General features: G+C 37.6%; 1 protein-coding gene across 1 annotated transcript in view; it reads left to right on the top strand.

The window, feature by feature from the left end:
• Positions 1-4508: 4508 nt before the first annotated feature.
• Positions 4509-25570, top strand: part of LOC107047949 (neurexin-3b) — a gene marked incomplete at its 3' end in the record, with an annotated part of 300303 nt that continues 279241 nt past the window's right edge. Inside the window, exon 1 of the mRNA XM_015270882.1 lies at positions 4509-5090. Within this exon, the coding sequence (XP_015126368.1) occupies positions 4509-5090 (582 nt within the window). The remainder of the gene's footprint in view (positions 5091-25570) is intronic.

The raw sequence follows: 25570 nt of genomic DNA, 5'->3' as shown, positions 1-25570 counted from the left end.
GCCTCTACAATAGTCAGAGGATATATATAACCATACCGAACAGAAGAAGAACTTCGGCGGTGAGCTCACGGGGGGTTCGCTCACTCGGGGATGGTTATGAAGGATTGGGGACGTATGTAATTGTAAACACAGGTGTATTTAGCTGGTAAAAACTATAGATATATTATTCATAATTATTGACTAAAATACACGACAGGGTTTCGACGTGGGTTCGGTTACGCGTTGTTAAGAGATCGGACTTAGACTTATGAGCTTGGAGATCCGCTCCACTTCGCTCCCGATAACTCTGGTGCTTCCAGAGTCCTCAAAACTTGGCAAAGCCCCAATTCGCTGAGCTAAGCAGTCTCACGGTTTTCTCAACTAACACTGTCTCAGGTCATCATTGACAGAGCCTCAAACAGTCAAACAGTTCATCGTTCTGAACTGGACTCCTGAAAAACCGTGGGACTGCTTACCACGGTGTCCAAATGACACCGTGGGATTGCTGACCAGTGTCTGGATGACAGGAAAGAGCACCCAGCATTATATTGTTATTTTATATAATTATTAACTAAATCGACGTATTGATCGATCCTAATACGTCACACCTTAAATTTCAAAAAATTTCTAACAGTAAAAATTGCATTTTCGGACTTCTTCGATAATAATGGATCGATATAACACAGAAAATCTGAAACTTAAATTTGAACGATAACAATGCTTCCATTCGGAATCTCCTGTCTTCTCCCTATTTAATGTGAATAATTTACCGATCAGCATATGATTCAATTCACAAAACAATTGTGATTTTATACACGTAGAGAATCGGTGAAACGCCGGCGTTTTTCCACCGAAGCTGTCTATCGTACGAATTTCAGACGAAATACCTGCGATCTCAGTACTTGCACTATTTCGTTTTTTTTCGGTGTAAATTTCCATTCTGTATCGCAGAGAGCCTTTGACTGATACAATATATATAAAACCAATAAACAGCCTTATGGCGGTGTTCCCAATGGAACTAGATAGTATCCGATATAATCTGAGACCTGTTTAGCTAATCTACACAAGAGGACAAGAGTTTTTTGAGAAGTAGAAGAGGCTAGGGCAAAACGGATCACTGACAGAAATTTATAATTTTTGTTTTTGCTTCCGAATAAAAGCAAAAACAAAAATTCAAAGTCATTTGTGGTTTGAGGTGATTAGCAAATCTGATCAAATTGCGGTTCAATGCCACTTCTTGTCTATAACACCCCTGTGATGGTTACGATCCAAGAAACTCACTTGTAATTCAACACATTCATTGTTCCTGATTTAAAGGAAAAAAAAAAAAACAAAAATTACCAATTTTCTGTCAGTGGTCCGTTTTACCCTAGGGGTCCGTTTTGCCCTACCCTTCCCTACGTCTTTACTTGTATCAAGAAATTCATGACTTGAAAATTACCAAGAGCACAATGTCTCACACTAAAAAAAAAATCTTACGTCAAGAGATTTTATACTTGTCCGAAAGATGAAGGCTATTCGTTCATATCAAGAAAACGAGTGGTCGAATCAATTCAGGTGGTTTTTGCATTAAAAAATTTTAGAATTGAGGCTAAAAAACTGTTAAATGAATTAATTCAATTTTACTTGGTTGGAGGGATGGCTTTCTTGTCGTCAAGAAATTATCCTCGTCTTTAGGACAAGTACAAAATTTCATGACGAAAGTTTTATTTTTCTTCGTGCAAGAGATATTTTGCTCTTGACAATTTTCAATTCACAAGTTTCTTGATACAAGTATACACGCACTCTGCAAAAAATTTTGCTCTTCTCAGTGTAGCGGCCGCTTAGAATGAGGTTGAATTGAAATAATAATCGGATTAAATTGGGTTTAGGCAGCCTGACCTCAGACTGAGATCCTGTCTACCTGCGCTGATAGAGTGATTCATTCATTCCAAACGAGATTCGTTAACTATTCACGAATGGTGGAGATAAATATGACCAAATGAAAATTCGTTAATAGTTAACGAATGGTTCACTTGAAAAGTGAAAATTGAGTCAAACAAAGTCCCTCAAATGTGCATTTGTTAACTATTAACGAATGGACATTTGGTGAGACCGAATAGACCCTTGTCTTCAACCTAATCCATTCGTTAACAATAACCAATCTTTTCTATCAGTGTGTCTACCTGCGTTGATAGACTGATTCATTTATTCCAAACGAGATTCGTTAACTATTCACGAATGGTAGAGATGAATATGACCAAATGAAAATTCGTTAATAGTTAACGAATGGTTCACTTGAAAAGTGAAAATTGAGTCAAACAAGGTCCCTCAAATGTGCATTTGTTAACTATTAACGAATGGACATTTGTTGAGACCGAATAGACCATCGTCCCCAGCATAATCCATTCGTTAACAATAACCAATCCTTTCTATCAGTGTGACCAGAACTAGATCTGAGCTCGCTTCTCGTTCGTTTCTCTCGTTCTCGACTGGCTTTTCTCGTCTCGTCTCGTTTCTGTCATTGTCTCGAATGACGCTTCTCGTCTCGTCTTGTCATGTCTCCCGTCTCGTTTGTCACGTCTCGTTTGTCTCGTCTTGTCTCGTTGTTCTCGCGTCTCGTGGCATCACTACTAATAATCTGATCAAATTGGGTTTAGGCAGCCTGACTTCAGATTGAGATTGTGTCTACCTGACCAGAACTCGGTGTGAGCCCGCCTCCAGATTTTGGGATTCGATCCACTGGATCGAAACTTGATCAGTTTCTCATCAGAAATCACCTGATCACTCGAATCGTTAAAAAACTCGATCAAGTTCTGATCGTAATTCAAGTGGACTTGAAGCAATATCAATTCGGGTCGTGCCACTCCGGTATGTAATTTCTACCCTCATTATATCCGAACAATGATTGACTATTACTCAGACATTGGCCAAAATCAACTACTATACAATAATGATTTGTAATTGAATATCGCAAAGTGACTGGGTAGAGAGCTACCCAGTTGCTTCACGATATTCAATAAATGTGGTCGTCCGCATGAAAAGGGACTACTTTGTTGATATGGAGTTATGTATAGTTTGATAATATTTATAACATTCCGCACATTTTGAGCCCAAAATGATTCTCATAGGGTGAAAAATGACGTCGCCGGAGCAGATGAAAAAAACCCTTTAACATGAGTGTAAATGGGAGTTGCTGAGACAAAAACGTGAATATCTCGGAAATTAGAATCGACAAAGTGGTCCCTTTTCATGCGGACGTCCACAAATACTCTGCAAATCTGTTTTACGCCCATGAAATTTCACCCTTCGAATATTAAATGCCTCCCATCAATTTCGTTACGCGAATAGTTTTTCATTAATCAACTACCCCACATAATTATGATGATATCATGATTCTTATTAATATAATCATACCATCCAGGTGTTGGAATTCTCCACCCCCAAAAGAGCCATCAAAACAAATGCCGTCAAGTAAAAACAACAATTTGATCGGACATCCCCGACGAAATATCCCGAGAATAAACCACCAAAACCCCGTGACTGTATTCTACACCTCTCAATACCTGAAACACACTACATCCACCCCTATTCCGCTCCTCCATCCCTCTTCGAACCCTCACCACCGCATGCGCACCCCCGCAAGCTGCCTTGCGTCGGCGTCCTCCCAGCACAGACCGCCGTAGTTTCCCTCAGTTCTTCTTGTCACCGCAGTCTATCAACCGTAGTCGCGTACAAGAGGGACATCATCCTAAACCAAACATTAATATATCGTCGATTTTGACTAACATCCCCAGCAAAACCCAGCAGCATCACTAGATACCGAACTAGCATGGTCCTTCATAAAATAATTCGTCAAAAACCTCTGACACATCGAGACCCCAATAGTGTGCTTTGAAGTAAAATCTCCCACAAGTAAAAAACACCCCAAAATAAGCCGTAAACCATTAACGAGAAGTCCCACCATGGAGCGATCCGTGATCTCCGCGATTCTGTGTTACGGATTCATCGTGAAATAGTGAAGGACAACCAGTGAAAGAACCAGTCATAACTCAATCGGTGTATTTTAAGTTCTTCATTATCTCCCAGCAACTTGCCTAATTTATCTGTTCTTCTCACATCTCGGTGAACGAAAATAAGAACGAGTAATTAAATTGTGACAGCAGTGCGCCACGTCCTTGGGATCCAACCAGACCAATAATAAACCTCCAAACGTATTTGTGTGGTTAGGACGGGTCGTAATCGAGTGCTCGTAAAAGAAGTTCACGAGTCGCGAGGGGGGGAAGAATCGATATTTGCATTCATCGTACGTCATTTGGTTTTTTGATAAACCATGAGGCGACCGTGGAGCATGCTGAGCTGACCCAAAACCCAAAAAATATCAAGAATTTGGTTGCTGATGGGCCTGCAGTGAGCTATATTATCGACGCAAGGTGAAGACTCTTTCGGTTTTCGATTAATTTCGGATGAGAATAGATGAGTGGGTAATCAATTGTGAGTGGTGATCAAGTGAATTGATGAAGTGATAACTGATTGATAAATTATTAATCATGATTTCGAGATTTTTATTTGTCCTGCTGGTGCCAACCTGCTGGAGCTTTGTTCTGGAAGGCACATCATCCAGTTATGCACAATTTCGAAAATGGAATACAGCGTTGAATGGGAGTCTTGAGTTTGAGTTCAAAACTGAACAGGGAAATGGTTTGTTGTTGTATACGGATGATGGGGGGAATAATGATTTTTTTGAGATTAAGTTGGTGGAAAGTGCGCTTAGACTAAGGTACAATCTCGGTGGTGGGGCGCAAATTGTCACTGTTGGCCATGATCTTGGGGATAATCATTGGCACAAAGTGCAGATTACCAGGAATAATGAGAATACGACACTCATGGTGGATGGACTTAGTTCCACGTCAATGTCGAGGGGAAAGGAATTTGAATTTGGAAGATTTGGGAGCAATTCGGACGTTTATATCGGCGGGATGCCAAGTTGGTATAATAGTAAGTTGACGCTTTTGGCGTTGCCCAGTGTTATATTTGAACCGCGATTCAATGGACTCATCAGGAATCTTGTTTACGCTGATGGGGAGGATCTTGTGCCGAAGAGGCAGGAAATCAAGAACCGGGATACGAAGGTGAGTCTTTGAAAGAATATTCTTGATTATGGCAAGTAACGATAATGATGTTGATTGGGGCTTGAAGGCCCAAATCTGAGGATTTGGTCAGACAAGCAATAAGGGCTAGTCCCGGCTGCCTCCACAGGACCATTAATTTGGTGTCACGCGTGGCTTCGTCGGGCCATATATATCGTACCCTGCCCAAGTGGAAATTGCTTCAGGTCCACCTGAATTACGATCAGAACTTGATCCAATATTTTTGTAAGATTCAACTGATCCGGTGATTTCTGATGAGAACCTGACCAAGTTTTGATCCAGTAGATTGGATCGGAATCTCATGATCTCAGTGTGAGGTCAGGCTGCCTAAATCCAATTCGATCGGATTCAGATTTGATGCACTTGATTTTTATTTGAACGGGCTCAATTGAAGAAAAAATTATGAGTTTCGGATCCGGTCCACCTAATCTTAATTTGAACAAACGTTTTCCGAGACTCGAATTTTTAATATTAATTCTCAATTTTTTTTATTTATTGGTCTCAATTTATTTATCAAGCAGCTTTAATTTAGTCTACGGGGGGAGGGAGGAATGGTGCCAGAAATGTATATAGTAGAAGTATCAAACTTACAAGCAAATTATCGTGAGTAGAAAAAAATTCATCAAGCTCCCATCTGTTCATTAGTGTTATGATTATTAGCATTATTATTATTACATAATATTAATCCGATAAAATTTTTAGTCCCCAATTCTCAATTTCTGTCATTTTCTCTATTGATTCTATCAAAAGACAAGAACAGAAATCAAATTTATTGGTATTCTTTCATTATTCGAAAAAATATATAGATTTTAAAACATTCCAGAGATATTGAAAAATAATATTTTTTAGTTCGTTCCGCTCACTTTTTTGCCTTTTCTGAATTTTTTCTCGCTGAAATATTGACATCCCTCTAATACTTGAAGAAAAAAAGTGATTCGAAGTTCCCGCCGACATAAAAGCAGGAAAAAAAACATTTTCCAGCCGATTATCGCTTTCTGATTGTTTTTTCATTTACTTTTTATAATAATAATTGGAATTCTACCATAGGATAAGTACCGATATCCTTTTACATTTTATGTAGGGAAAAATAGAGTTTAAAAATTTTCAGGAATACATAGAGAGATTTTTCTATTACCCGAATGAGATTTGGAATGATTTTTGTTTTGTGTTTGTGTTGATCACAAAAAAATACTTTTAATTGATCTTCAACATAATTCCTCTTCATTCAATATCGTAACTTGTGAATTAAGGAAAAAATATGTATATAATAAGAATAATAACGGATAAAATGAAATTAATCTAATTGTGACGCCGGAAATGAAAATAAAATAAAATAAAACAGTATAAATTAATTTAGTGACGGGTGGGAAGCGTCCATTCACTAGTTATTCATTTATGAAATGGATCAAATTTTAACTAAACAAATTTTTCTCTCACAATATACGCGCAGATCCGGGAGATCGTGGATAATTTCGATTCAATAATCAATAAATACCCCGATACAAATTGGATAAGTAAAAAAGAGTTCACTGAATAATAATAGCGCGATAGTCTAATAGTTAGGGCATAGGATTAATAATCGTAGGGTCTCCGGTTCGATCCCCAGGATCAGCAAAAATCACAAGATTTTTTTAGCGGTAATTACGGTAGGGATTCAGTAAGAGAGGCGATCTAAGGTGAAAAAATTGAATTACCTGTTGTTTTGAATTAATTATCATTAATAATTATTATTAATTCCCATGGACAGATCATCCGGTTTGAATACGTTTGGCTTCATCAAATCCAGAACTCTAACACGGAAAGAAATATTCAATAAAAATTACGTACCTTTTCCGTAATTCCGAAGCGAAATGTGCTTGTAGGAAATTTTATGGAACTGTCGCGGATTTTTCCCAGAGCGTCCCGTAATTGTTATCTGAATCTCCTGTAAAAAATTCCGATACCGTCACTTAAATTTTCTGAGTTGATTCCGTAATCGGTGAGGGAACTGTGAGTTCCGTAATTTTTACTGAACATTTCTCTCCGTGAAGGTTTGATCAACACTTGATCTGAACCCGCGTTACATAACTAATCAGGACTTGATCTAGTTATCATATCACTTTCTGATCAATCCTCAGGCCTGACCTAATCCAGTGTTGACTTGGACTTGACTAAAGCTTCCACTCGGGGGTTGGGCCTAGAAAGGCAAAAAAGATCATAGTCATCATCTGATATGGTATAAATATATGGGGAGGTCCGCATACAAAGGGCCCACTTTGTCGATTCTAGTTTCGGAGATGTTTACGTTTTTGTCTCCGTAACTCCCATTGAAACCAATGTTAAATTATTTTTTTTATCTTCTCTGGCGACGTCACTTTTCACGCTATCAGGATCATTTTGGGCTCAAAATGCGCAGAATGGTATCAATATCACCGGAGTATCCATAACTCCATATCGACAAAGTGGGCCCTTATCACGCGGATGGCCACATATGATGAAATACGAAGCGGTAAAGATTTGGATACCTCGTTAGATCATAAAACTTCAACAATGTGACCTTGGATTGAGCTGAAGATGAAAGCTGTTTCGATACCTGAGGAGAGTCCAAATTAGTTCGTTCAAATCTACAATTATTAAGGTTGATTTTTATTGAATCAAGTAAGTTAGTTGATGTCCTCAGCTAGCCGTTTTCATAGATATCTGTAACATCAGATGCACAGAGGAAAAAAGTTTTGATATTCAGGGACATTTCACTAATTTGCAAGGATAGGTCATCAATTTTTAGGAATGTATATATCTCCAATTTTTAGGCAGTCGAAATTGTGAAATTTAACTAGTGCAAAATTCGGGAATTCAATGATTTTGTCACTCATTTTTAGTGACATTATCACTAATTGCCAGTGACATCATCACTAATTTTCAGGGATGTCGTTAATAATTTTTAGTGAAATCTCAGCGATTTTTAGGAACCCGTTTCTAATATCTAGAAATGTATTACCAAATTTCAGTGATAATCAAGGGTTATTCTTTCTTATCAGTGTTCATCATTAGCAATTGTTGTTGATAAATTCCTAGAAATCAGCGACATGTTCCTGAAGAGGACAACTTTTTTCTCCGTTTATACAGACCGGAAAAAATATAATTCTACCAATTAAATTTCATTCAAACGAGGATTCATAGGCAATTTTTGTTGAATGGAGTAAGCTAGTTGATGTTAAATCCTAAAATTCAAACGATAATTAATTGGAAAATTTTATATAGAAATTTCGGGCATTTGTTTCTGAAACAAATTTGATTGACAGAATTACATTTTTTCGTAGTGTGTCAGCTAAAAATTTTTCCAATTCTGGCGTGACTTAGAAAGACTTGCAAAGATACTGATATGACCATCAGCCTCGAATGACTATATCTTATCAGGGCCTGACTGGGTCCGTTTCAAGTCCTGCCTTCACACTTTCCAACCCCGGATCTGTTAAGAATATTTTAACGGCGTAAGGGTCAAATTTTGGGATTTAGAATATTTGGTATTGAAAATTTACAAATGCAATGCAATCATCTCAATTGCATTCAATATCACTTTACCTCATTATAATTGATGCACAAATATGATTCACATCATCCCATCACCAATTATACCTCCTAAATTTAATTGCCGCCATGTACAAAATTAAACTGATGAAAAACCATTGGCATTGCTCGCATTATCTCTCACTTTTTATTCTGACCCTCATTCATTATTCATCTTCTTTCTTTTTGAATTATGAAAAAGGGGCCAAAGTGGCTCGTGGGACCATTTCCTATACAAGCTAACACACAGAAATACCGGAAGGTGGATATCGATTGGTCGTAAGGGGGCAAGAGAGTGGCACCAGGGGGAGGGGAAGAACGTGCGGATACTCGTGGATTGGGAGCACAAACTCACTATTTCTCGTATATACGTATACAGAACAGAGCGGTGAAATTATTTTTGGCGTCTTTTCAGGGCCAATTCCTTTTTTATCCCTGAGATTGTCGGATGAGGTAGGGGAGAAAGAATAGTGGCGGTGAATTCTCTGCGGCATTTTATTTTTTTTCGGCCTTTTTATACTTATTGTTATCGGCGAGGAATTTCCCTATGAGATTGTTTTCGATAAGAGGTCATTTATTACGTACACGAGTTGATTGACTTCCATCATCAATTCTCGTTCATTTCTTTTGTTAAGGGATTGGTTGGAGGGAGGGTGAGATGAAATGAAGTTCGTCAAGTCATGACACTATCAGAATTTAGACATACCCACTCGAGACTGGTCATATCTGTATCTTTCTGGGCCCCAATCTGCATTGGGAGCCTATGAGTTTGTGACGGGTTACTGACTCATAGTTTGTACCGGACGTGTAACCCGTAGGTTCCAAACGCAACAATATTAGTAGGGACGATCATTATCGATCAGAGATGAGTTTACCACCGATTACTAACTTATGTAGCTTAACCTGTTTGTAACTTATTTGTCCCTTATAAGGTGCTAACGACATTCAATTGTCCAAGCCCAGCCGGGTATAACTGTTCGAGAACTCAGTACCCTAAATAAAGGTCACAAATGAAGATAAAAAATGAGGATCAGAAATAAACGTCAGAAATAGGGATCACTAGACTCAGGAGTGAGGATTGGGAATTAGGATCGGAAAGAAGGGTCATGAGGGTCAGGAATGAGGGTCAGAAAGAGGATTACGAAGATTATAAATGAAGGTCAAAAGCAAACACAGGACTGAATTTCAGAAATACGGGTCACAAGGGTCAGGAATAAGGCTTACAAAAAGGGTCAAAATTAAGGGTCACGAACGTAGGAGATGAGGGTCAAAAATAAGGGTTAGGAATAAACGTCTGAAATAAGGATCAGGAATACGCGTCGAGGATCAGAATAAAGAGTTAAAATGGAGGGTCTCAAGGATCAGGAATAAGGTTTATTAATTAGAGTAATAATGATGAGAAATAAAGACAAAAAATAAGGATCAGAAATGAGGGTCGGAAATAAGGGTCAGAATTAAGGTTTAAGCATACTAATCATAAGTCAATCGTCAGACAATACGAACCTTCGCTTTATCTGGAATATCTATAAATGTTATATTCCAAAGAATTACAGGATAGTGCACTTGGACTTCAGCATAACAGACGATCGCCAGAATTAAGGAATATCGAGTCAAGCTCGAAATTGGATGGATGACCACTCACCGAAAATGTGTTTTTTTTTCTTTTTCTCCGTGATAAATCGGTTCTTATAATTGGGCATGCTTTTCTATGGTAATTAATGACTTATCCATCAGTAACAAATTGTTAATAATAATTAGGTGAATAAATAGTCACGTACGTTTTTGATGATGGGGTACAACCTACTGGTAACTTGTGAGGTAACTGCGTAAAGTTTTCAAGAATTTGTTGTACCTGATTTTTTTCGAGTCCGACGGAGGGAACTCATTTAACCTTGCTCCACAGTAATTTTGATCGTACACTGATCGAAAAAAAACCTCGAACAAGTCTTGTTTAAACCAAAGAAATACCAAGTTAAGAATGATTGAATTATCGAAAAATGAAAAAGGTGTATTGAGTATTTGAAGACTATCGTGTGATGAAAACTCCTTATCGCAAAGATGGATTGAATTAAAACTCGACTCGCTGAAAATCCTCGTATTTAACTTGAAAATTTCTAAATTTCGTACCTAATGAGATCGTGTTCTTGGTTCATCTAACGGATGATTCTCTTTTATATCCCTATTTCGTATTCATTAAAGGTTCTAAATTACCCATAAACGAGGAAAGAATTATTTTTTCCAACTTTTTTTTTTAATGAAATCGTAAAATACACGGAGCGAAGATTCTCTCACCATGCAACCAACTACGTTTAGTGAAGAACTGCGATCACTTGAGGGTTGACTTGGGGACGAAATATTTCCTGATATACTTCCCTTTATGAGAGGTACTTTCATTCTGAACAGGCACCATGTCGTGTAAATGATCCGCCTCCTAAACTAAATATTTCCTTGGTGTTGAAAGCAGAGGTATTATTCATGTTTGAGACTTTCAAATTCAAATCAAACAATTTCTTTTATGATTATTTTTTTACTTTCGAGTCTCTTTTCGGGTCCCATTCGACACTCCATCTGATCCTATGTATGCGGCTGTGGATTCTTCACTGTACCGCATTCACACTCCTATAAAACAGCAGTAGCATAGGAAACCACAGGAAATCTACGGCGGTACAGGCGATTAATCTATTAGTAACCTCCCGCTCGCCGGAGCCTCAGGTTAAAAAATTGGGTTAAACTTGAGATCGAACTCGCAACCTTTCGCACACTAGACTTGCGTCTAGCCTATTTGGCTACCGATGTCGGTTTCATTATTTTTTAATTGCGATTTTTTCGGGCCAAACAAGGTTTGTTTGATAGTCTTTCTGTTTTTCCCTCAGTGTACACAAAAAAAGTACTGATTCAAATCGATGTCGGTTTGATGCTAGTCGATTTTCGAGTGATTCACGCCGAAGTTCTGACATCTCTAAGTGGTAGATAACGACTTGATTCAACTCGTTTTTTCGGTCTGATTTAAGTAGATTGTTCAGTATGATTCAAGTCGATTTTTCGACTTGATCCAAGTCAATTTTTTTGGCATAATTCAAGTAGATTTTTCGACTTGATCCAAGTTAATTTGTTTGGCATGATTCAAGTATATTTTTTGGTTTGATTCAAATCGATTCATTGGCTGTCATTCTAGTCAAATTTGACACGGTCCAACAGACTAGTCCGTTTCTTTGGTTTTCAGAGGTGGGAGACATGGATGTGAGTGGGAATTAGGTAAACACTGAGAAAAAAAGCGGATTCGCTTTAGAAAATAGTTTGTAGTTTTTAGAAACTCCAATTCTGAAGCTTTATCCTTGGTGTGATTATAAAAACTAACGAATTTGGGGATTGTTTTTAAAAACAAATATTTTCTAAAACCCATGCTGAATTGTTCTTAATTTTAGAAAATTTTCAGATTGAACTAAAAAATTGCGGCCGAAGTATTTAAAGGGCGTAAGTGCCCCATAGATAGGGAGGAGTGCCCAAATATTGGAAATTTCAGATGCGAGGAGGGGGGATTTTGCAAAGAGACGGAGGGAAGGGGGTTGTCAATTGAGAATTCACAACCAAAAAAATTAAGTCGGTGACAAAAATATCTCGAAAACTAAGGGAGATAGCGAATTTTGAGTGAAAAATTGAGAAGTTTCTAGGTTTTAGAAAACTGAAGGTGAGAAACCACGATTTCTAAAATTTAGAAACTTTTTTCTAAAGCTAATCCACTTTTTCTCTCTGTGAAGTGGGGGTCGTCACGAAGAGAACGGACTAGTCAGTTTGCCTGTATCAGTGTATGTTTACGTGGGGCAAGCTCGGTAGAAGAATCGCGGAAAGAATTGACTTGAAGATTTAAATAATGACTTGAGAAATTGTTCGTATACTCTAAAAACGACTGGGCTTGAATTAAGATGGAACTGTCCGAAAATATAAGATCGGTAAGTGGTATTAAAAATGCTGAACGTGGCGTCTTTGTCACACGTAATACTCTCTTTCACTCCGTCACCCAAACCTCACGCAATACTTAAACCTCCGTCTGGCATAGACATTCTTATTTTCTCAAACTATCACTTGACCCGATCGTTTCTCATTTTACACTTTAATCTCATACACGCGATTTCAAACTTATCGTCTCTATTTTGTTTTCCTCATATTTTTTAATTGCGCTCGAGATCTCATGTCGCAATATTTTCATTTCTTCATTCACTTATTACTTCTCGATAAAAAGTTGCGGTAATGCTAGAGGCATCACAATGCTAATGTTTCAGTTAGAATAACCATATTTTTGTTATACGTTCAATATTTGCTGTAGCCTCAGCAGAATAATATCGGTGAATTTTCGCAGAAATAATAGTAGTTCCTGAAATGTTCAAGTTGTATTGAAACTCCTCATATTAACATCCAAAACTAAATTCACTATTAAACAGGATTTTGCATCCCCGAGTGATTATCTTTAACGGGTTCATTTAGAGTATGGAGAATCGACATTTTGCGGGGATATTGATGAGTTCATTTAGGCGGGGAATTTCCATCTTAGTTTATCAGGATCGGTTGAAAGTCTTTCAAGGTATTAAAAAGATGACTCCGTAAGAAATTGAACACGTGTTGGAAAATTGTGGAAGGTAACCCCGTCACAAGCCATTTGTAACTGTCAGCCCTGTTTAATATATGCTGTGAGGGATATCCACTGTTTACCTCTACATATTTCCGACGAGATTCCGAATTTCAGAGTCTCTTGGAGATTCTATTGAACGATATTCGGGGGAGGTTTATAGAAATGGCTAGCGTGTTTCTTTATTTTTGAACCCAATCGATCAATAAGTCACGGAGTACAACTCTATATTGGGTCAAATGCTGTGTACGGCGCATTGTTGATAGGTATGTTTAAAACGAGAACGGGCTCAAATCAATTGCACCTCTTGGGCGTTTTCTAGAGCTTGGATGGATTTACAGAGCAACGTGCTCAGGTTTTCATAAGAGTTTGCAATATAATAAATGACAAACTACTCATGTGATGTAAGGTGATGGTAAGAGGGCACGGAAAAAACAAGTAGGGGACAGCGAGCATGTTACCGAGTGATGTTTATTGGTTTGCTTCCAAATGGAAGTCTTGTAGTTGACCGATTTTTCAATTTTCTAATTTCGATTGCAAATGGCCCAGAATGTGATGAAACGTGAAGAAATGATGTTTTTAGGGTTATGTCTGTGTGTATGTATGTGACAACTTGGGTTTCTGAGGATTAATTTGTAGGAAATTAAACATAACCAAGCGGTTCCAGCCTATCCAATAGAAGGCATATGGCCGTTACTTTTTGCGTCATTAGTGTCTTTCTTATTGCTTCCAAATGGAAGCCTTGTTTTTGTGGCCATTGTTTTAGTAAGCTTCCGAATGGATCCGTAGCAATTCCTATCCTTGTGGCAAGCATACAATCGTAGCACATGCTACCGAGTGTCTACAGGAAAATATTCAACCTTTTAATGAAATAAATTTATACAAAAGGTTAGATATCTCCAAAATTGCTCGGCCGGTTGCGCTTATCCAAAATATACCAACCTTCAGTATTGTAAGAACTATAATCGTACAAAATTTCAAGTTGGTAGCCCCATTTTTTTCAAGTTATCGTGCGTACAAGAATGAAAAATTAAAAAAAAAATAAAACGGGGATATCTCAGAAACTTTGTATAAACGGATATATATATATTTTTATTCATTCAGATAGTGGCTGCCGAGGCGCGTATTTATGGGAAAAAAATTGAAATCCTCACGTTGTGTTATTGATTAAACCGCTTCAATTAAATTGAAATCCGTCAAATACTTCGTGAGATATTTGAACAAATATATTTACTCAAAAAGTATATCTCAGAAACAGGGATAGCCAAACTTGTAATATTTTATTATGGTTAAATATTGAAGCCCTTAATTAGATAACATCACTCTTGAAATTTTTTGAGTACTCAAGTATCATCAATTCAAATATTCAAATTTTCAACTATTTTATCAATCAATAATTGAGATAGGAAGGAATCGAAAATCCCCTTTCAAGAAATTTGAATTATCCACTTAGTAGTAAATTTACAGTTTCAGATTAACAAATTTTAAGTACATCATTATTCATAAAAAATCAGATTATTAATATTATATTATTTAAAAAATTGAATCAACGAATATTTTAAACCTTCAATAATGTAAGGGTCAAATTCTTATAATATTACAGAAATTTATTATTGATGGGGATCCCTGCTCAGAAACCGCTCGGCCGATTGCACCCATCGGAAATACCAACAGTAGTATTATAAGAGCTGGAACCATACTAGATTTCAACTTACTATCTCCTTTTCTCTCATGTTATCGTGCGTACAAGATTTTTCATGACGATCGGAAAAACATATCACAATATCTCCAAATTGTATATTAAAGAGTCTATATATTCTGATTGGCCTGCATCGAGGCCATCGAGACGAGAATTTTGAAAAAAGGAATTGAAATCGGTGCAGTAGTTTCTAAGATAAGGAGAACGAAATTTAAACAAGTTGTCATATCCCAGGAATTACTAGACCGATCGGACTGAAACAGCGTCCCAACATTGAGCTCAATAATAACTACAATTTAGCTTTACAATAATAGCTAAAATTTCCAATTTTTACCTACATGCTCGGGCGGGGAAAACGTGACGTTCCACCCTTGGTGCACAATATATTATTTCTCAAAATGAAAGAACTCTTTATTTGAAATGAATAAATTATTAATTTGATTTTTATGAATGATTCATTGGGAATAAATCAAGTATTTTGTAAGTTGATAAGTTGTTTATTTGATATGATTAAATCCCTTTTCTTGAAACAAGTAAACAAGTTTATTCATTTCTAACAATGACATTCTTGAAATGAGTGGAAAATTTGAAATAAATATTCTGATTTGATTCTTGAAGAAACCATTTTTCTCGGTAATACATAATTCCATTGCAAAAACAAATGAAAAACCATTCATTGATTGCATATGTATTGAGCAGGGATCCCCATCAATATTAAATTTCTGTAATATTACACAAATTTGACCCTATATGGAAGGTTTAAAATATGTTGATTCAATTTTTCCAATAAGATAATATTAATAATATGATTTTTACGAATAATGAATATTTAAAATTTGTTAATATGCAACTGTAAATTTACTACTAAGTGAATAATTCACATTTTAGAAAGGGGATTTTCGATTACACAAGTAATCGTCAATCTTCCTACCTTAAATTGTCGATTACCCAAGTAATCGTCAATCGTCCTACCTAAATTATTGACTGATAAAATAGTTAAAATTTGAATATTTGAATTGATGATATTTAATTACTCAAAAATTACAAGGTTTGAATTGATGAAATTTAATTACTCAAAAAATTACAAGGTTGATGCTATTTCAATTTAAGGGCTCAAAATTAATTGTAATAAAATATTACAAATTTGGCTATCCCTGGTATTGAGTCGGTCGGGGACTCTCTCCGTTGCAGAATGAAAATTTAACAACACGGTGTAGTGCACGTCTGATGAAATTGGATGAATCCATTCGAATTATGAATGTTTATGCTCTTCATTTGAATATAGATTCCATGGAACTACTTCGCCAGCACTAATCCAGCGCCGGAATAGTCTTTAGATGACCATTTCCGCTCAAAAGGAAGAAAAAAGCATTAATTAAACGTGCGCTACCAACTCACCAAGTTCCTCGGAAACTCAATAGAGTCAGTATTTGCTTGGAAATTTCTTCCAGCTGGTCGGAAAACATTGGCTATACTCTTCACGAGATTTGCGTGAATCCAAGCATAAATATTTGTACCACTGACCGTCCAACCAGACTAACTTTATTGAAGTCTACCCGAGTATAAATGAGTGGCTGTTGGACTTGAAAGGAGTCAACAGTCGTGATGAATCCTTCTCAGACGCACACGTAGAAGTGCCAGTGCTGGAAAAACGGCCGAAGTGTGGCGCAAGCAGGGCTTGCCAAGGCTTGGCGTCCAAGCTTGGTCAGAGGTTCGGTTGTCCCTGGGAACCAGGGGTTCAGTTTGGAGGGAGGGGCAGGTACCTAGATGAGAACTACGAAGGCTGATGATGGCAACAAACTTGTATGAGCCCTGGGTTGGTGAGGCTCAGTGACTCAGGCCTCAGCCACACCTGTCGTCATTGTCGATATTAAGCTGAAATGAAGGTAATTCACAAGGTCATTTACGAGGCTCAATTCAGACCTAGTCGAGGCCTTGAGTAGTCAGGTTAAGCACAACGAAATAAGGAAATATATGGCTCAATAGGCGGATCATTGATACAAGACGGTGCCTTTTCAAGATACAAATATCTTTTACAAAGGGAAGTTTATCTCTCTATATTATAAAAATCCAAATCGACTTCTGGTGATAAAAAATTGGTACTCGAAATTAAGACTCTACAATTAAGGGTTACAAGGGTCACGAGGGTCAGAATAGTGGTCATGAGAGTCAGAATAATGGTCATGAGGATCAGAAGAAGGGTCATAAGGGTCAGAATAAGGATCACGAGATCCAGAATCAGGGCCATGAGGGTCAGAATAAGGGTAACGAGGGTTAGACTAAGGGTCATGAGGGTCAGCATAGGAGTCACGAGGATCAGAATAAGGGTCAGGAGGATCAGAATAAGGGTCACGACGGTCCAGATCAAGGGTTACAGGGGTCAGATTAAGGGTCATGAGGGTCAGAATAGCTGTCAGATCATACGAGTAGGATTAAGGATCACGAAGGGTGCAATGAGAGCCAGAATGAGGATCCGGTTAAGGGCCCCGAGGGGTATAATGAGGCAAGAATGAGTTAGATTAAGGGTCACAAGGATCAGAATAAGGATGGTGGGGGTCATATGGGGCTTGGCGAGCGGAGCGAAGAGAGCGTACTGAAGAAACATTTACCTTGAATACCTTATATTTAATCTTGATCTATATACTTGGTTAAGAAATTCCAAGGAGTTACAAGATTGTTGTCATATAATTATTATTATTATTATTTCATTTAAAAATTCGTTTTTTATCTGTGATGATTGAATAGCCGAAATGGTAAACTACTATTCCTCGTTTTATGTAAAACGAGCATTTGCCGGGAGCAAAATCCGTATGGGAGCTACGAATAACGAAGAAGTAGTAGAACTAGAAATTACATTTCCTGTTTGCATAGAGAATAATTTTTTCTTCAAACGGCTAAAGCTATTTTTGCAATCAAATTTTTTGGCACAATGCTTGGCACAAAAAATAGTATATTTCAGCACGTGTGGGGCAATTTCGTCTTTAACGTCTGTGCCCAGGTAAGAATTACATAGGCTGACGATGAGAACAAGCCTGTATGAGCCCAGGGTTGGTGAGGCTCAGTTATTCAGACCTGGGATAGGCTTGGTTTCATCGTTCACTTGAGCTTCAAATGAGGATGATTAAAAGGGCCATTGGCGAGGGTCAATTCAGGCCTAGTCCAGGCTTTCAGTATTCAGGTTCAGTACGTCAAGGCTTATTCAGGGCTCAGCAAGGCCTCGAAAATTAAAGTTACTTTCGATAAATTTCCTCAATTTTTATATCAATACTCACTAGGTAATGGTGCTGAAAACATTATCATTATCTACAAACATAGCTATAATTTTCCGCCAAGTTATCTAAGCCACGCCCAGACCAGGCCTAGAGCAGCCGTTTGTGCACGAGGCTACGTAAGTATTATTATCCCTATCTATCATTAATTAATCAATCGATTCTCAACTCATAAACCCATCGGACCTATCATTTATTCAAGTTCAGGAAGTTTAATTAGGACATCAACAAAATAACAAAATAACACTAACACAAGTTGAATTTTTATACCCGAAAAAAATGTATCATCCTAAGAAGTTGAAGAAGAAGATCGAACCCCAGCAGAGGAGCAAATTTTTAAATGTTTGATTTCATTGTATTTCAATTTCCAGGTGCGCGGTAATAATCCAGGCCGAATAATTAATAGAAACTAATGATGATAATAATTTTTTTCCCATCCATTGTTAATTAACCGACAATCACAATCACCAACAACGCTTAGCAACAGTGATGTACGGTCCGACCGCACTCTCTTTCATAGGTAACTCTAAATTCATAAAAAGGGTTATGAAGCAATAAGAAATTGTTTATACAAATATCTGTAAACAATACTCCAGTTTATTTAGCCGAAGCTCGATTGAGCCTTTAAAATGTGGTAATTCAAGGCTTGAATCAAGCCTTGGCACCGAGCCTCGTTCAAGCCTTGCGGACTAAGCCTGAAACGAGGTTATCATTTTAGGGCTGAAGGAGGATTGATCCAAGGCTGAGCCCCAGCCCTGATTGAGCATTTCCGAGCCTTGGTCCAGGGCTTGATGAACCCTGTTTCTATCGTCAATTCTTACCTGGGTGGGGTTACATCACTCGCCTTCGGCTCATGCTGTAAACCTCACACACGTTAAAGACGAAATTGCCCCACACGTGCTGAAATATACTATTATATGATACGTGCGTGTAACCGCATGGGTTTCAGTTGACTATAGTCAACTGGAAAGTAGCGGGTTTCGAGCGCCTACCCACACTCAACTAAAACCCGAAATAACTCATGACGCGCATGCGCATCACCTATTAAAAGAGAATACAAGGAAGGAAATCTAACCTCCGAATAGTGAATACATGGAATGACTGAAAAATGAAAAGGTGATTTTCGAAGCAGATAAAATGAGCCAAAATCGTATAATTCCTGATAGTGATGAAGAGTTAGGCAGTGAGGAGGATTTATTTACTGATGAGGAGGAGTTGATTGGTGATGTGACATTTGAAGACAATGGAAATGAAATATTCTCCAATGAAGCAACAGCAGGATCGCCAAAAACTCCTTCTTCGATCAGATACTGTAACTTAAGGGCTTTATTGAATTCTAATGATCAAAATAATGTCAAGGAAACACAGAAAAAAATTATTTTTGCTTTTCAGAGACATGTCACTGAATTCACCGAAACTTCACTGCAATTTGGTGATTGATTTCTAGAAATTAGTGATTGATTAAGTCATTGAGAATTCAGTAACGAAAATGAAATTTTTTAATCACACTTTTTTATAATTACTTTTTTAAATAAATGTGATCTTTTTTCTTCAGTGAGGGGGGCTTCGCACCCCCCCAACCCCCCCACCGGGGCTTCGCCTCCTGGACGCCCCTTTTCTCGTGGGGGGCGTCGCCCCCCACTCGCCCCCCCCCCTCCGCCTCCAGACTTCATCGCGCACTTATCATATAAAATAGTATACGCAACACGTGCGGACAGCAGGCGGTATCACTCGTGCGGCTGCGTCCGCACTATAGTTGCGTAATGTACTATTTTAGTAATTTTTAACAAACGATTTTTTTAGCAAAAGTAAGACTTGTTTGAGAACTCTGCTGTTTTTCTGTCAGTGTAGGAAAAATCATTGGGACTTTATAATTTTTCTGGTGTAGCACAATAGCTCTTTCAACGCTGCAAATTGCCTCACGTTTATGATGCAATAGCACACTATTTTCTCTTAATTTTTCTCCGCGATGGCATGAAAGATATTTCATACAGAAACTAAAATCCGAACAGATGAATGCACCCTCATTTCCACATTCCTTTTAAATCGTATGGAATAGCAGATTGAATCGTACCTGTGAAATACAAATATCTATAAATCTGCCACCACTGAAATTAGTCTACCGTAAATTTATCATTTAGATTATGCTTGTGTACAGCATCACATGGTGAACCATAATGCTTCAGTGCGGTATTTCACTATCGTATTCGCCCGTTGTCCACCCCAGTTTTCCAATTCAAGTTAAAAATCCTCCTATAATCCACGAAATCTCACACATTTTCACTTACTCTCCAATGCCATTTAGCGTGACATTAACATTGGGTTATTCAAAAGTATAAATTATTCGAAAAAATGAATTCCACATGGCAATTCAAATATTAATTGAGCATAACATTTGTGTAAATAGTTGAAGAATGCAAAACGTGGGGAATCAACGCATAGTAAATATTTGACCTGCACTTGAAAGCTCACCTCACTCGGAGTTCCCTCTTTTCCTACGTTTTCTTTTTAAAGACTCATTGAGGGATGTAATTTGATGCCGTCATATCACACTTTTTCTGGTGAGAAAAGTCACAGGCAGTTTATAACCTGGAAATAATGAATACTTTTTTAATGTTGAACTAAAGTTAATTGAATATAACCTTATATTTAAAGAACTCAATAGTTCCTTAGCCTCATTAATTAAATATAAAGTTAATTTCACTCTATATTATAAAAAACCAAATCGACCTCTGGTGATAAAAATTTGGTGCTCAAAATTAGGACTCCAAAATTAAGGGTCATAAGGGCCATGAGAGTCAGAATCCGGGTCATGAGGTTCGAAATAAGGGACACGAGGTTCAGAATAAGGGTCACAGGGTCCGAATAAGAGTGATTAGGGTCAAAATAAGGGTCATGAGAATCCATTTAAGGGTAATGAAGTTCAAAATAAGGGTCATGAGTGTCAGAATCAGGGTCACGAGGGTCAAAATAAGGTTCAGAAGGGTCAGAATAAGGGTCACAGGGTCGGAATAAGAGTCATAAGGGTCAGAATAATGGTAACAAGTTTCAGAATAAGGGTCATGAGGGCCGGATTAAGGGTCACAAGGGTCAGAATAGGGGTTGCGAAGGTCAGGATAAGTCACGACGGTCCAGATCAAGGGGCACAGGGGTCAGAATAAGAATTATGGGAGTCATCTGGCGGTCATATGTGAGTCATAGGGGGTTGGGGAGCGGAGCGAGCAGGGGGCGTAGCCCCCTAGTGTATTTATATGAATTGATTCACCTGGACTTGGTGCGAGATTTCTTTTTCTTATCAAGTTTCGAGCTATACGTTTCTTGATACAAGTGAAGACGTATTTCTCGAAAAACTTCTTCTTTCTCAGTGCAGATTAGTTAGTCTAGGTTTTCATAATCTCCCTGACCGACGGTTCACGACCAACGACATTTAAGTACGATATGAATTAGGTCAAATGCAAATTTCAAGCCTAAATGAGACGTCATAAACAATAAAACCATGGAGTAAACCAGCTATTCATCTTTTCCACGAATCCTGGGAAGTCCTCAGCAATTTCCATCGTCGATCTCTTCCCATTTTGTGACCTATGAGGCAAATGAATATTTCAAGAAGCGAGTAAAATCGTCACTCATCTACAGATACAGGCCACTCCCCTGAATATCGTTTATATGGAGTGCCATTCATGTAGATTTTACTGCGCCATTCAATTCATGGTGGGATTTTTCGACATAATCCAGAGAAATATAGTGAATGACAGCCTTCATACTCCAGGAAGATTCTCCCGGATTTCAACGCACAATCATCGCGCGCTATGAGAATCCCTCGACCATTCAGTTAATTTCATGAGAAATTTCTCTACACGTAAAAATTCCACCGCAATTCTTCCTTGTGAGGACGCGAGATCAGTCGGAACGAGGTATTCCATTCATGTTACGGAAAACGTAATTTTTAAAAATTCTTCACTTGAATTCCGCGGATTCTCCCGGGATGTCCAACTTCTCTACACGATACATATATTTCAAATATGAGCATACTGTCACAACTTCGGGTATGAGAATGACGAGCCGAGCCGAAATTCCATGAATTGTTCCTGCCCTAATTGTTTAATTAACGTTCTATTAAATGTAATTCAATTAAAAGTTTAAATTGGAAAATTCATTGGTGAGTTTATTTTGTTTACCAGGCTTTAATAATGGAATCGTATAATGAGGAAATCGTTTTTTTAAAGGTTACAGGTTATCCTGAAAAAAAAAATCGTAATATAGTGAGAAATTCAATGATTTTAAATGACGCATAATTTTGTTTCAACTGAAAATTTGTCAGTTGTTGAAATCGAAAAAAATACTTCATCATGTATAATAATTTTAATTATGCAGAGTGATTTCGTGGAGCTGAATATGGGAGTGGAAAAATATCATTCAGTCGCTCATCAATATTCATTGATTAATTAGTGAATTCATATGGAATTAATTAACAAAGAAATTTAGGGATAATCATGGGATGTTAGATGTCATCTGGGCGTTGGAGGAGTAATTCACGCTTTTTATTGAATTTTATTTCGCTCGCGGAGTACGTTCCGAACCATAATTTTTACTTCTTTGTAGCGAAGCTACTTCTATTTTATTCCAGATCAATTCAATGTATTGTGTTCAAGCTTGGCTTAGCAGCCGAATAGCTTACTAAGACACCTCGCGACAATTCGTAATAATTCAGGCATCCTCGATCGGATGATTAACACTGTTGCCGCGGGAGCACACTCTCGTTCCAGCTCTCATGGTGTAAACCAAGTTACATTGCTGTAAATACATCTTTTTCATCACGCTGTGTGTAAAGTGACATTTTACCCCACTTCCCACGCATTGTGATGAAAAATAGGGTTCGATACTCGCGGGAAAAGTGTTTTTAGACTCGTGGGATTATATCACTCGCCTTCGGCTGGTGCTATAAACCTCCCACGAGCCCAAAAACACTTTCCCGCAATCGTATCGAAATATACTAATTCGATATAGTACACGAATTCCGAGTGTTATACGTTACAAAACCCATCTATCCCTCACCTCACCACATTTTTTTCTGGTAATTTTTATTGAATTTTTCAAGTCATCACAAGTCATCACAAAATATTTAATGACAAGTTATTTTGATAACGAAACAATAAATTGCGGCAGTTGTCTTCGTATAAGTCCCTTTTCTCGAAAATTGAATCAATGTATTGATTTTTGAGCGGCATTGGAGGGGAGGGCAGTTAATATTTCGATTTTCTCTTCGGAACGTTTTTGTCTGCTAGTGACACCGTCGAGACTAGATGAGAATTATTTTGGAAAGATCATAACGGTCTAAAAAATCATCGAAAATTTAGGAATCGTCGTAATCTCGAAAGACATTGGATCGGTGCATCTCGTCACGAACTTGGAAGAATCCATGACGTCTGAGTTTCAGTATTTTCTATTTTTCAAATGTTTCTCTCGATACCTGTCTCATCTCGTCTCGTGTACTTAAAAAACCAAAAATCTCGAGATCCAGGCAAGATAAATCCTCCCAGAATTGTGACGAGATGCATCGATCCAATGTCTTTCGAGATTGCGACGATTCTAAAACTTTCGATGTTTTTCCAGACCGGGATGATCTCTTCAAAATAATTCTCGACTAGTCTCGACGGCATCACTATTGCCTGTACAGCCTCCGCTGACAGAACACCTTTGTTTTGAGATACCACTGCAAGGTGGCACGTCAGACGAATACAACTACACTATTAAAAATTTTCGTCTGCATTTTCCGTGGCAAATTCGGGAAATTGTCATTAAAAATTCTGAATTTCGTGAAAGAATCAAACAGACCTGTAAATTTTCATTCCATGTTTCCCTGAAAATGTATAGAACACCAGAAAATTCTGGTAAATATATTCTTAAATTTTCAGGACAATGACACTGAATGCGATTTATGGGAAAAAACGTGAAATTTCAGATTTCACTGAAAATTCAATGTAATTTGACACTAAATATTTATATTAGATAGGAAATTCAAATAAGTTGAGGAATTCTTGTCTTTATGCCGCCTAAAATTTTGAAATTTTACTAAATTTTCAGTGAAACCTAAAATTTCGTGATTGTTTTCCCCTAAATCGCATTCAGTATCACTGTCTTGAAAATTGGTAGTCAACTGTCCATGAAATTTCATTTTTTTTCTAACAGTGTACTGAATAGTTACCGTCGCACTCTCTCTGCGAATATTTCTCCATTAATCATCGGTCTCATAGCGTTCTTGTAATTACTAACTAATAACTCTCGACAGTTTTCTCGGACTGTTTCATCTATATAAGTTTCGTTTCATAGGTTATACTTGTCGGCTACACTGATTCCCCGATGACAACATGAACCGGGTATTTTTGATCGTTTAGATATTTTGGTATTGCCATTCAATGATTTTGTTGCAATACCTGCTCTATGATAGATGTACTGATTTTTGTATTGTATATTCTCTGTCTTTTAGACGTTTCGTGTTCACTAAATTAGGCCCTGACGACAGTTGCGTACATACAGCCGAAACGTTGGGCATTTTCCAATTAAAAAATGAGATTTTAGTTATTTCATCGAGTCCACTTCATGGCAGAAGCCAATAACCATATCACCATTAATGTCATCGGTCAGAAAAAAACATCTAACTTCATCAATAATAACCCTTATTAATAGCCCAGCATAGCCTGTTATATCGTTAGCTGTATAGAAGACTAACGTAAGTGCCAAAAAATGCCCTCATACCAGAAGTTTTGAATTTTTAATTCCAGTTCCCATATTTGTTTTTCGTTTCTCTTTTTCTATTGAATTCTCGCATTTTGGTACTTACGTTACTTTTCTACACAGCTAACAATATCAACTCATTTTCCGCTCCTCGCACTCGACCAATTACTGTTTGTAGCGAAAATGAAACATATACTTGTGCTGTTGCGCATTTTCTTCATACATTTATCTTTCAACTTCATCTCTCCGAATGTTCTTATATTTGTTTACTCGTTACATATTCAAAGCTAAACATAAAAACTTCATCGTTAGTACTAACAATGTGTGCTAAGTAACCTTGGCGAATATGTAAATAAGCAGCTACGAAGTCATCATGTGTACGTCGTCAACGGTTTTGTGACTGCGCAACGGTTTTCGCGAGTTTCTCTCTCTGTCTGCTTCACCGACACTCATGTCCCCGTTTAAGTATCGTGGTTTCACACCATTTTGTTTTCATTATATATATAAGCGAAGCGGCAGAGTAATTGGTATACAATAGTGGAAAGTTGACAAACTTATATTCTAGGAAAAACAAATATCACTCAAACAA

The sequence above is a fragment of the Diachasma alloeum genome, unplaced genomic scaffold (genome assembly GCF_001412515.2).
Source record: "Diachasma alloeum isolate Michigan unplaced genomic scaffold, Dall2.0 Dall_scaffold_78916, whole genome shotgun sequence".
Lineage (NCBI taxonomy): Eukaryota > Metazoa > Arthropoda > Insecta > Hymenoptera > Braconidae > Diachasma > Diachasma alloeum.
This window is presented reverse-complemented; position numbering and strand designations above follow the sequence as displayed.